The sequence below is a fragment of the Salvelinus sp. IW2-2015 genome, linkage group LG22 (assembly GCF_002910315.2).
Source record: "Salvelinus sp. IW2-2015 linkage group LG22, ASM291031v2, whole genome shotgun sequence".
Classification (NCBI taxonomy): domain Eukaryota; kingdom Metazoa; phylum Chordata; class Actinopteri; order Salmoniformes; family Salmonidae; genus Salvelinus; species Salvelinus sp. IW2-2015.
In genome coordinates, this window is record NC_036862.1 from 35,006,106 (window position 1) to 35,019,888 (window position 13,783).

Below are 13,783 nucleotides of genomic sequence, written 5' to 3' on the forward strand. Positions count from 1 at the left end.
AGCTGTTGCTAAAACTGCCTACCACAATAAAGAACGATAGATTCCATTTCACTTCCTTGTTTGAAATCGAACCTTGTGCGTCCAAATTCAAGTGGCTTCTGTTCCCAATCCCCTCAAGCACCGTTGTCTCAACGTATCATTAACACGTGTTTTATTTTACTCTTCCAGACATTCAGCACAAAGACAGATACAGGAAAGGACAATGAGAGACTAATAACACTGACCACAGGTTCAATTTATTCCAAATGTTTTTCCTTTATTTCTGTTTAGATTGTAGAGCCTTTGACACTTCTGAAAGCACCCATACACAATGTGCTGGGACTGGAGTCAAAGGTTAGGAGGTCAGACATAGCATGAGATTATTTGGCTATTCTCAAATGTAAATTATTTTTTTGGAAGAAAATTCCAGCACAACATTGTATGTAGAGTACCATGCAGCCAGTAGAGGAACATGCAATTTAAATATGCATTGAGGAATACTGGTCTTTAGCGTACTGTTCTCTGTTGGTTTGCACAATGAAATGGCTGATCAGTCGTCTATTGGGATATATGGATGAGCGTTCAGTCAAAAGCACTCGGCTCAACATCACTCTGACCATTTCCTTCACTGCAATTAAACATGTCTGTTGAGTGATATATATGCAAGATATTCATATAATCCAATCAACTCCATCCCTCAAATAAATACTGTGCTTCAAATGGCAGATTTGCTCAGTCAGTGTAAAGTAAACAATCTCCAAATAACATACACAATGCTCTGGGATTGTACTGGAATTTTAACCCCAATGAAATGGGGGGGTAAAATCAGAATGTTGCGACACCACCAGAAAGCGGTGAAGTTAGAATATAATAATAAACCAGAGTGGATGAGTGGGGGGGAGAATGTTGCGATACCCTGAAACCCACACAAACACCCAGATCAGATTCCAGTTGGGAGATGAAGGGTGTGTTCCTCTGCCCAAGCGTTGCTGAAGCCTGCCAGATCTTAAACGCCTGGATAGATATTTTACATATCAGCTAACCCCATCATGTTATAGCAATCTGTCAGCCAATGACAGTTGATGACATAGCACGCAACCATTGCCTGGCTGCTCAGCACAAATGTCATGTTTCCGTTAGAACTCTTCCCCTCCCCGCCGGCCTCCCCTCCACCCCACTGTCCTGGCACCCAGCACATTTGAACTGAGTTACTTAAATACAGACGGAAAAAGAGGATTAAGAAGAGATCCAGGCTAATACCATGACATTCCTCAGCTGTACTAATTATTATTAATGGTTAACAATGTAAGAGCTGGCCCTGGCTGGAAGTTATGTACAAATAAAAACCATTTCAATTCAGAAGTAAAATGAAACGCATAATGTCTGATTTTACCCCTGTCACTGTTTTAAAAATGTACTTGATTAGAATTAACAAAAAAAACAACTGTTGATTTAAAGTCAAATATATATACACAGTACCAGTMAAAAATTGACACCTACTCATTCAAGGGGTTTTCTTTAGTTTTACTATTTTCTACATTGTAGAATAATAGTGAAGACATCAAAACTATGAAATAACACATGGAATCATGTAGTAACCAAAAGTGTTACACAAATTMATATATTAGAGATTCTTCAAAGTAGCCACCATTGGCCTTCACAGCTTTGCACTCTCTCAACCAGCTTCATGAGGTAGTCACCTGGAATGCACTTCAATTAATAGGTGTTCCTTTAAAAAAAAGTTATTTTGTGGAATTTCCTTCTTAATGCATTTTAGCCAATCAGTTCTATTGTGACAWGGTAGGGATGGTATACAGAAGATACAGACCCCTAACCCTATTTGGTAAAAGACCATGTACATATTATGGCAAGAACAGCTCAAATAAGCAGAGAGAAACAGTCCATCATTACTTTTAAAAGACATTTAGGTCAGACAATACAGAGAATTTTAAAAAACTTAGAAAGTTTCTTCAAGTGCAGTAGCACTTGTAGCTAATGATGAAACTGGCTCTCACGAGGACCACCACAGGAAAGGAAGACCCAGTTACCTCTGCAGCAGAGGATAAGATCATTAGAGTTACCAGCCTCAGAAATTGCAGCCCAAATAAATGTGTCAGAGTTCAAGTAACACTGACACATCAACAACTGTTCAGAGGAGATGCGTGAATCAGKCCTTCATGGATGAATTGCTGCAAAGAAACCACTAAAGGTCACCAATAAGAAAGAGACTTGCTTGGGCCAAGAAACACAAGCAATGGACATTAAACCGGTGGAAATCTGTCCTTTGGTCTGATGAGTACATATTAAAGATGTTTGGTTCCAACCGCCATGTCTTTGTGAGACGCAGAGTAGGTGAACGGATGATCTCCACATGTGTGGTTCCCACCGTGAAGCATGGAGGTTGTGTGATGAGTTGGGGGTGCTTTGCTGGTGACAGTGATTTACTTAAAATTCAGGGCACACTTAACCAGCATGGCTACCACAGCATTCTACAGTGATACGCATTCCCATCTGGTTCGCGCTTAGTGGGACAATCATATGTTTTTCAACAGGACAATGACCCAACACACCTCCAGGCTGTGTAAGGGCTATTTGATCAAGGAGAGTGATGGAGTGCTGCATCAGTTGACCTGGCCTCCACAATCACCCAACCTCAACCCAATTGAGATGGGTAGGAAGAGTTGGACCACAGAATGAAGGAAAAGCAGCCAACAAGTGCTCAGCATGTGAGAACTCCTTCAAGACCATTGGAAAAGCAATCCAGGTGAAKCTGGTTGAGAGAATGCCAAGAGTGTGTAAAGCTGTCAAGGCAAAGGGTGGCTACTTTGAAGAATCTAAAATTAAGACTTTTTTGGTWACTGCATGATTCCATATGTTATTTCATAATTTGTCTTCACTATTATTCTACAATGTAGAAAATAGCACAAATAAAGAAAAACCCTTGAATGAGTAGGTGTCCATTTTTGACTAGTACTGTATAGCCATGTGTCAATGTTTCAACAAAATCTACAAAGCAAAAMAACACTAATGGCATATGTACACGTTCACCCTTTCCCAGAACAAAAAAAGAAACCCAATTCAGGCATGTACCGAAATAATATCTAGCATTTTATCCATACCATCTGCTTTGTGCTGTTTCACAACACCAATAGCTGCATGGTTCGGTGAGGCCATTTGAGAACTCATTTTAAAATGCATCACTGTTGCGCACGATGAAGGCATAGATAAGAGTTGTAGCTGGTATGTGCTTTTTGCCGTCTGTGGCACTAAGTAGACAGGGCAAGACTGGAAATGTAATCTCTCAGCCAGCGTTTAGCCCCAAGCACAGCCATGGATCTGTCACATTTGAACAAGGCATGCAACCAACACCCCAATGTTCACTTTGCTAGTACCTTGCCATCTCAAGTTTTATGCTGATATTATAGCATTATATGTGTGTGCGTCAGAAGTCTGCATAGCGCTCAGATGTAGTAGATTTCATTGTTACTATTTGCYTGAATGACCTTTGTTGTGTTGTTGATGTTACTCTTCCACATGTCTTAATGTGCAGCATCTATTATGTTCAGCTCTTCTTTTTAAAGGAGAAAAATAAATCAGAAGAAAAATCTAATGTCCGTTGTGTTGAACAGCAGAATGAGCTGGAGAATTCCTGATGACTTGATGTGGGTGCATTATTTTTTTGTTTCGTTTCCTCAAATGGTGGAAAAACTAGAACAGCAGCAGCTGCTGACATGTCTGTTATCCAGATGTTGTCTGGACACCTTAAGCCCCTCCCTCAGGCCTCCTGGGGGGCTGGCCTCTTCAGATCTTTGATCTGTTTGACCAGATACGTCTTTTCATCGTTGAACTGTTCGTCCTCCGTCCTGTCGTTCTGGAACTTGGAGAGGAACTCGATGAGTTTGGTCTGGTTCTTCAGAAGAATGTCCAAGATGGGCTGTGTCTTGTTGGGGTTGGCCACAAACACCTACAGGGGAAGGAAGAGSACAAATGATTCTTACAATCCAACTCAACTCAGTCAAATTGCACCGCCTACTATAGCCTTGTGCTAGTCTGTTTTTTATTTTATTTTACCTTGAAGACGTGGAAGGCCTCAAACTGGATGTTGCGGCTTTTGTCCCGAAGAAGGTTCATCATTAGCTTGAGGTTCTCTGGCTTGCTGATGTATTTCGTCATGATGGTGAAATTGTGTCGATCGAGAAGAAGCTCTCCCAGCAACTAAATTGTTTCAGAGTGACAAAAAACATTAAGTATTAATTGCAATTACAGTCTGGGGTAGGTGAAAAAGTAATTATTTATTTAATGCCATGTTTGAACCATAAGATTCCACTAAAACTATATAAAATAGATTTAATCATTATAGTTGGGTTTACACAAGGCAAAGTGAAGATACTGCTATGCATTGGCAAAAATAGGAGAGGACGTTACCAGGCAGATGAAATCTAAAACCTACTCCATCCACAGGGTGGTGCTACATCGGTCAGCTTGCTGCTATTTTCAGTAACCAAACACCATGYAAGAGACCACCTCTATATTTAGCCATTAAAAACATACGCATAGAAATACTACATGAGAGGTGTTTACAACAGGAACAGAACCCACGTTCTTACCTTGAGGGACTGCCTTTTAGTCACGTAGTTCTCTGAGTGGAGTAACTTCTCATATTCACTGAAGAACTGGAGGGGAGAAAGACAATAATCGAGAGTGAATGTCAAGCCGCTATTTCAGAGTGCATCTGCTTGTTTGAAAACTCAGTGACAAGCCAACTAGTGATCTTCCAGCACTGATAGACAGGGAGCTGCCTTGTATTCAGAACAGCCACATTGTGTCAAATGCCTGGCKTATATGTTAGGAGAAAAACAGTTCCTGAGTACTGTGCTGCCACTTGCAAGTTAATTTCCATATTCCCTGGTATACTTTATGGATCTCAGAGATGTCTCTGAAATAGTCAGACTGGGGTTTAGCACAAATAAACTCAGCTTGTCCTGGCGTGACCTCAGACTGTCTTAAAAAGCTCTGTTAACCSTGACAGGTTGCTATTCAGCGAAAGGAACATTTGAAGAAACGCGTCATGGAGATGTGTTCTTACCGGGTTACATTTCAATGTAACCCGGACTTACCCTGTCGTAATGCTGCTCCAGGAACTCTGCACTCAGAATCTTGTGTCTCGTTAGCAAGTCCTGGAAGAACAACACAGGTATTTTAACCAATGAGCTCAAAAATACAGGCCCTCTATTTAAGTCCCAAGAAACTCACAGTCCTAGAGGGTCTGAGATACAGTTCTAAGAAAAAAAAATATATATATATTTTTCTTCTTCAAAAACTCACTTTAAAAGTGGCGAATGCGTCTGAAGCGATGTCGAACGTGGACATCTCCACGTATCTGAAGAAGTCGTAGAACTGCTCGGCCCCCAGGGTGATCTTGGCCAGTGGCTCGTGCCTGATACACTCCCTCAGCATGATGCCACAGTTCAGAGCRATCTCTGGAGACTCGTACCTGCCAGGAGGACATTGGAATAGGAAGGAGGTATCCAGTTAATACGATGCAAATAGGGTTGGGCGACTTCAACCTGTTGTATCGTGATTACGTACCCATAAAACATTGTGATATGATGATATCACCCTCCCCTATTGGCCAAACCCACACACACACACATTTATTTATATTTTTTTACTCTATATATATATTTTTAAAAACTGCTAAAAACGACAGTTGGGCTACAACATGAAATGGAATGCAACTGGATGATTTATGATGAAAGATAATGTTGAAAGCCTGGTTAGAGGCCAAGAGCAGGCACATCTTTTATAAAACTCCTTTCTGGTGGAGGAGCTTTAGCATGGAGCAGGTGTGTGTGTGTGTGTGTGTGTGTGTGTGTGTGTGTGTGTGTGTGTGGCGCGCTGTGATGGAGCAGTGACTGATGAAGAACTGTAGTGAGTGGTTTTAGGACTACATCATGAGCTGGATAGCAGTCTACAGTCTTCACAACTGAATAATAATTGCCTCAAAGTAATATAAAAATGCATAATATTGTTTGTTCTAACATAAAGCTGTGATTGACAATACCCAATGCCTAGTCTTAGGCTATAGAKACTTTCATTCATTTTTGAAAGCCACAACTTTAGTACAACACCATCKTAGGCTAGAATATTTGGGAAATAAGCGAACGTTCATAACTAACTTGTCGTAAAGCTTTTATAATATACCTCCTACTAGCCTAAGAATAGGTTATTGGCCATTTGGTTTTCAACCTCGCTTGGAAGGATTTTCATGGTCCGCATTGATCATTTATTTCTTAATAAGCTTAAACTTGATTAAAACTGGTCATTAGGTGTTCTATAGGCTATTGATATGGTTTATTCTCCCTCATTATTAGTCCTCTGGCTACGTTGTTTAGGCGATAAAAATAACAGATTGAACTCCTTTACATTGATTGATTATGAGAAAGCCATGCACAACACAATGAAGCATAGCCTTCAGTCATATTCATATAGCCTATCGAATGGAGAGAAAGAAGGGAATACAAGCCAAGTTTTAAAATAGCTAAACACAAAATGGTTAAGGAGTGTCCGGTATTTAGAAACATAATGATCTATGTCTGGCCTTACMTTCCTCTCTTGCTTTCCGTACCACACATTTATTGAAATAGGTTATAGCAAACAGGAATAGGACAATTACTCAATGTCACTTGTGTGCTGCCCTGCGAGAGTTTGTTCTTTACGGCAGGTACCAGTCAAGTTCAAATAGGCTAAACCATTGTTTGTCACATCACGATGCTATGGTAATAATCGGGCCAACCCTAGACTGCACACTACAACCCATGACACTGTAAATGACAGGACATTGAAATAGGATATAGGACATGGATCCCCTACTGGAAGCCYGCGGGGGATTTTATTTGGSCCCCCAGGTTTCTTATGGGGGGGGCATAAAACACTACAAACACTGGAAATCAGCTCCAAGTAATTATTWCCACGCATAATACAGAAACACGTGATCGTATACAAATGTACACAAAGGTTTGAAATGTTTATGTTTCAGTCAAACATATCTATTTGCAGTCTACAAAGTATTTGTAATTATGTTCCGACCATCCGCTCCAGAACAAAATTATCCCTGATATAGGACACTGTCAATGTCTTCAGGTATTACTATCAATATCTGCTGTTTGTCCATTTCTGCAATATTTATCTTTCCATTTCGATTGATTTAATCCTTCTGTAAAGTGTATTGAGACAATGTGGTAATTCCCTTCAAATAAAACTTAACTTGACTGACTTAAAAGGTATCCACTTTTTACCTAACATAAAAGCACCACACCCCAACATTGTAAATAACAGGTTGTAGTGTAGGTTTAGGTGCCACAGACCTCACCCTTTGAGCAGCATGAAGAGGATGTTCTGCTGAGTGCAGAGGTACTCCACTGTGGGCGTCCGCGTCCCGATCTGACGTCTCAGAATGTTGTTGAAGATCTGAGCCACATCCTTCTTACCCTGATGGTGAACAGAAATGACAGAATGTTGGAAAGGTGTGAAAAATCACAAGGGGTCAGATTTCAAACAGACATGGTTTCCAGCAGTAGTTACTAAACAAAGTTCTCGTATTTTGAACTTCTAATAGTGAAGTTTTTCTGAATGCAATGTTCTTATACATGTTATGGTGACAAAACATATTCACCCATTAGCACCATTAGTGAATCGTCACATTTCAAAATAGTATCATTGAGTGGTTTTGCACCTATTATCAAATTCAGCCTCCCCATAGCAGGAATAGCCAAGACAGATGTCTCTTCTGATGGGTGAGAATGACATAGACCAACTGAATGATGGAGGTTGAGCTTGTCAAAGAGGAGTCACACCACACTGACTCAGGCTGATAAGGTGACTCAGTGAAACACACACGTAAGCAAAGAAAAAAAAGTGAAAGCCTGTCCATGTGCCAGTAAAAGAGAACAGTCAGTCTTGTCTTTTTCTGTACATTGACATAAAATGTCTCTCCGTCCCAAAGATACCCACCTTTCTAGTCAGCATCTCAAAAGAAATCTCTCATATCCCTGCATCTGTCTCAAAGACAGACAAACAGAAAGAAACAGTGTCTCACCTCAAAGTCGATGAGCTGCAGGTCAGCTACGAGGGTGCTGAGCAGGCCGCTGTTGTAGAGCTCCTGGGCCAGCTGGGCCACCGCCTCTGTCTGGGGCTCCTTCTCATTGGTGCCATACAGAATCTCCTTCATCGCCACCAGGCTCTTAGACACCTCCTCTGTGGCCTGGACACACACACAAAAAAAAGACAGAGACAGGAGAAATTAGCTCTCTACATTACATTAGCTAGCTCTCCATCAGTCACCATAGTGTTTTCTATGATCTAGCAAACACCCACCATCCTACGTTGTCCTGAAATGATCCCATCATACACTATTTTCAGTCTAGATATGGCTTGTTATGAAAGGAAGGAAAGGAAACTAAACCCTAAACAGGTTTTTGAGACCGACGTCTCTAGTCGTTCTCACTCCAACCCTAATCTAGGGCACCTAACTCTAATAATTGGCTGGTTGATAAACTGAATCAGGTTAGTTACAGCTGGAGTTGGCGCGGAAACATACAGGAGGGTATGTCTCCAGGAACAGGGTTTTAGAGCCCTGCTTTACACTGTAGTCAGTTCAAACTCAGAGGGACAGGTTTGAAATTCCCCACTCCATGGCTTCCATAGAATCTCTGAAGTCACTAGTCATGTTAGAGTAGTGGGAGAGAGGTTTACCTAGGAGGCACTCGTCTGTATCAGTGTGTGTGTGTGTGTGTGTGTGTGTATTGGTTGTTTACCTTCTCAGCCTTCTTGTCAGAGATGTCATGTTTCTCCAACACCGTCATGCTGTCCTTCAGGTTCTTGACGATGTCYGCCGGCGACTTGTGGGACTTGCCAAAGGGGAACGGCATGGTGGTGAGTTACCGTGGTCGACCAAGCAGCGAGTGCACAGTCCTACCTATCCACAGGGGAGAGAGAAACGATATCAACAACTGAAGGGGATAATGAAGGCAAGGGATCCGCAGAGAAAGACTAAACCAAACTGTGTGACAGAAGTTGTTCAAACTGCATCGGTACTGAGCTCTCTGAGTCAGTGAGGAGGAGCCAATCAGTACAAAGGTACTAATCAGACCTCTCCCATGAACCAACCCAGGGCCAGGAGTTTACCTGGGGACTATAATACTGGGCAGAGTACAACACACAAGGCAGGCAGCACTTATTACATGACTCACTATTCATCATACCGATACCAAGATACAACATAGCCTACTGATTCACAATTCATAAGTCATACTGACACTAAGATTCATAATGCTAAGAAACAACAGGTTGTAGAGGGGCAGGCTAAACAGATTGATCTGAAGACAGAAACAGCTGAAAGCAAAATGATTCTCACCTTCATACTGAGATTTGATATCAAGCATTAGAATCATTAGTTTAATTGTGTGTGAGGTTGTTGAAAGGGCAGGCTAACTGCAGGAATTCTGTTTACTTTGTAACTATGGATTTTATTGATTGGTTTACTGACCAGTTGCATCATAAGGGGAGGTGATGTTGCTTGAGACATGACTGATTGTAATCATTGACCAGAGGTAGAATGTCCTCTGCCCTACCCTACTCCAAAGGGGCCTCTACATGACCCCTCATGTTGTTACCGGTACTTCTCCAGCCTCTCCCCAATAGTGTAGTTAACACACAAACACACCACTGTTCAGCCACATATCCTTTCTCTCAACTCACACCCCTACCCAGACAAACTAATGTGCTTATAACCTTATCTAGTCAGGGCGTAGAGCAGTGAGAGCCAGGGGAATGCATGAGCCCCTCAGTGGGACGTGTCAGAACTTCTCTCACTGAGCATTTATCTAGGACGGGGAKGGGAAACTGGCATCCCTGGGATGAATTTCCAAATAAAAAATATATAATAAATAAATAGGGAACTCAGGGTCTCATCTTACTGTTGTGAGTTAGAATAGTAGAATACACAGGGTGCAATTTCTACATTTGGTTGTGCATCAGCAGTTTCTCTTGCTGTGTCAGTCATTGATAGTCAGTCAATTTTTAGATTGACAAGTTAGTTTAGTGGCCAGCTATCTAAACTTGTTATCATGCTSAAATTACCGGCTTGGGGGCCCCATTTGATTTTGTTAGTTAGTCTCACTCATGTATGCCGTTAATGATATCTTTCTATCCACCCTATGTCAAAATGTTTAGAATTGCCGGAAATTGGCTGTAAARCAGCCAATTTTCCTCTCAGACCCATGGCAAAATGTAGTAGAATTGGATGAAATTAGTTCTAAAATCACTAAATCTTCTCTCCACCCAGTGGCAAAATGTGTAGAATTGCACAGGGGGAGCAGACCCCCGAGCAACTGCGGCCCCTCATKGTTAGTTCCGTTTTTTTATGGCCTCCACCCCCATCAAAATTTCCACATTCCATGACCTACCCATTCACTTTTTATAATACAGGCCTTAGCTGGATCTACCTACTGATATTAGGTAACTGGGACATGGGTGGGGTTATATATGCTGYATCACAGCTGTTCAAGGTGTCAATGACATCCCTGGTGTTAAATTTGGCTTCCTTGRTCTGGCAGAAGATCAGATAAGGAAGGGTTGAACTCACACCATGAAGGGATGGGTGTGCTGTTTGTATGGAAAGGGTGCAGAAAGGTGACCAAATTAAAATGTCCCCCATTTATAAACAGACATGACGATACAGGTAGTCCAAAGACAGCTGAGGAAGTCTCAACTCTGTTCTCATATCGAGGCAGAGTTGATTATTGATGACTGGTCGTGTGATTTTCTAGCAACAACATCGAGTCACCATCAGTCGATACTTGTAAAAATTGTCATTCTTAAAATGCCTACCTGTACCTGTTGGTACCTAACTGCGGTCCTTCCGCGGGGTACTAAAATTCATACTTTTAATAAAAACTTGAATACAACCAACTTTCGTCAATTGTGTTGCTTAACTGGAGAAGCAGTGCCCTTGAAATACTACCTAAACTGAGATCCAATTGGCATAAGCACATTTGCACTGAGCAACACAAATTAGGAAAGTAGGTAGTTGTATTCAATAAAAGTATTGATTGATGGGCACTTAATATTGTTGCTAGCAAATCATGTGACCYGTTATCAATGCTCAACTCTGCCTCGATATAAGAGAGTGGGGTTGAGTTGTCCTCAGCTATCAAAAGACAGCAAGGATTCCAATWGCAATGTTATGTGTACAGTCAAGACCAGTGAAGTTACTCCCAGAATGCAGTGGTGAAAAAAGTACCTAATTGTCATACCTGAGTATTTGGCTTTAAAGATACTTAAGTATGAAAAGTAAATGTAATTGCTAAAATATACTTAAGTATTAAAAGTAAAAAATAAWTTCAAATTCCTTATATTAAGCAAACCAGATGGCAATATTTATGGATAGCCAGGGGCACACTCCAACACTCAGGCATAATTTACAAACGAAGCATGTGTGTTTAGTGAGTCTGCCTGATCAGAGGCAGTAGGGATAATCAGGGAAATTCTCTTGATAAGTGTGTGAATTAGACCATTTTCCTGTCCTGCTAAGCATTCAAAATGTAACAAGTACTTKTGGGTGTCAGGGAAAATGTACAGAGTAAAAAGCAGATATATTCTTCAGAATTGTAGTGAAGTAAAAGTTAGCAAACATATAAATAGTAAAGTACAGATACCCCCAAAAACTACTTAAGTACTACTTTCAAGTATTTTTACTCAAGTACTTTACACCAATGCCAAAATGCAGTGGATACTAAATGAGACCCAGGGTGATGTACCAGCTCGGTCTGTCGGTCATCTACTTTGGCAACCTGTTTCCAGGTGGGATCATCACCTGACCTGTGAACCCAAAGTCTGGCACAGTCTGGCTCAGACTCTGACCTATGTCTTGGCATGGCATCTACATTTAGAATTAGAACCCAGCACTGGAGCCAAGGATATAACCAACCAGCACTAAAGCAAGACCTAGCCTGGTCACATATGTGATGTGTCACATGTTAACAGATTGAAATTGAAAACACTGACATCTACCCCCGCCCCCAATTTGAACTCTGGCTAATTCGATATTAATCTCAGCACACTTTTCAACTTCACCAGGTGGTMAATCCACCTTTCACTCACAGGCTAAAGTTTGTTAATTTAGGCACCACTTCTCTACTCCAGGGTTTCCACAACCCACCCCAATGGGTACATGTTTTGTTCCACCCCCCCCTAACACTACACAGCTGATTCAAATAGTCAAAGCTTGGCGAGTTAGCTATTTGAATCAACTGTGTAGTGCTAGGACAAAAAACAAAACGTGCACCCAGGGGAGGCCCCAAAATCAAGTTTGGGCAACTCTGCTCTACTCCAATGTGACCGCCTTTAGCATGACGTACACCAGCAGATAACACATAAGGCTGTTAAGTATTAACTAACTAGATAGGGAATAACTCATTCACAATTGTASCTCTGCAGGTTGCATGGTGCTTTTCCATTATGATTTTGGTACTAGTACATGCAACTCGTGTGAGACCGGTAGCCTGCTAGACTGGTATTGGTCCCTAATTTAACTAGCACGGGCTAGCATTGGAGAGCTAAATTGGAAAATATCGTGTAGCTAACTAGTTAGTTAGCAACTGCATAGGTAGTTAGGTAACTAACTATTCACTACCACAATAAAACATTGCATCAACCGCTCATTGCCATATTAGTTTAGCTATCATCAGCAAGCGCACAGTGAACCGCACAATACAAAAGTGTCTGGTGAAGATGTCAGCCAGCGTCTGCGCACAATATTTCGTGATGGCTAGCTAACAAACTACTAGTTCTAAAATGTTTGATAACTCGGTAGTTACCTTGCTAGCCAGTCAATTATTTGGTTAACGTACTATTTTTGTTTCATTATCAGATGATTTCAATCCGTGTCCATCAATTATCGTGCAACCCCTCCAGCCTGCCTGCCAACCAACGTTAGCTCATATTGTGGTCTATACGGGAGGCCTAAATACACAACAGGCCTTTAAATATGACTAGCTTGCTAACTTAGCTAAGACAACGGCAACGCTTTCTGGCTASTTAACTAGTTAGAAACCTAGTTAGCCAACTAACGTTAACTAGACAACCGTGCCAGCTAGCTACTGTACTAACTACTTTTGGCGATCCTGTTAGTTTGTGTTCAAGGTCTTGCTAACTTATCGTGTGTAGCAGCTAGCTAGATAATATCTAGCTAGCTAACTTCATACTGATAAGTTACTGTAGCCAGGCTAACGTTAGCTAACAAATAACGTTGTATGCTTGAAAGCTTTTGACAGACCTCTGCTAGCTYGCTAACTTCGTTAGCTAGACAGCTATTTTAACTGYCTGGCGTTAGCGAACATTGTCCAATGTAGGCAAACCAGCTAATTGTCATTTAAACGACACATAATATCAAACCTTACAAACTCGATCGTTTCACTCTCCACCGATGTGCTTGAACAGCTAACGGAAATGTAGCTATGTCCCGTTGGATTATAAACTCCTTTGTTTTCCTTATTTGTCGCCTCCCCCTGTTTTAAATGTTTTATAGCTAGCTAGCTAGGTTTCCTAGTCCTTTTATGTGTACGAGTGGACTGGTTAGCAATGTGGTTGGGCATCGAGGTCTACCGCCCCTCGCTGGTCGTATAACGCTATAGCATCGGCACATGGGGCTCRCGAGTGTCCACAGGGAGGCACTCGTACACCAGGAAAAGAGTGCATGAATGATTCCACCAATGATGTATATAAATATGTGTATATCACAGGA

At 41.4% G+C, this 13,783-nt stretch overlaps 1 protein-coding gene across 2 annotated transcripts; it reads right to left on the minus strand.

Annotated features, from left to right (window-relative positions):
- Positions 1-230: 230 nt before the first annotated feature.
- Positions 231-13,640, minus strand: LOC111982834 (calcium-binding protein 39). Of its 2 annotated transcripts, none has more exons than XM_024014458.2 (9): positions 13,440-13,640; positions 8,796-8,956; positions 8,078-8,242; positions 7,352-7,470; positions 5,305-5,473; positions 5,097-5,156; positions 4,587-4,652; positions 4,051-4,194; positions 231-3,943 (listed from the first exon to the last, which is right to left on the minus strand). In XM_024014458.2, the coding sequence occupies exons 2-9, from the start codon at positions 8,907-8,909 to the stop codon at positions 3,755-3,757; spliced, it is 1,026 nt and encodes a 341-aa protein (XP_023870226.1). In that variant the 5' UTR covers positions 8,910-8,956; positions 13,440-13,640; the 3' UTR covers positions 231-3,754. The 2 variants fall into 2 exon arrangements, with proteins under 2 accessions (XP_023870226.1, XP_023870225.1); XM_024014457.2 differs by having other exon boundaries at positions 13,435-13,639.
- Positions 13,641-13,783: the final 143 nt, after the last annotated feature.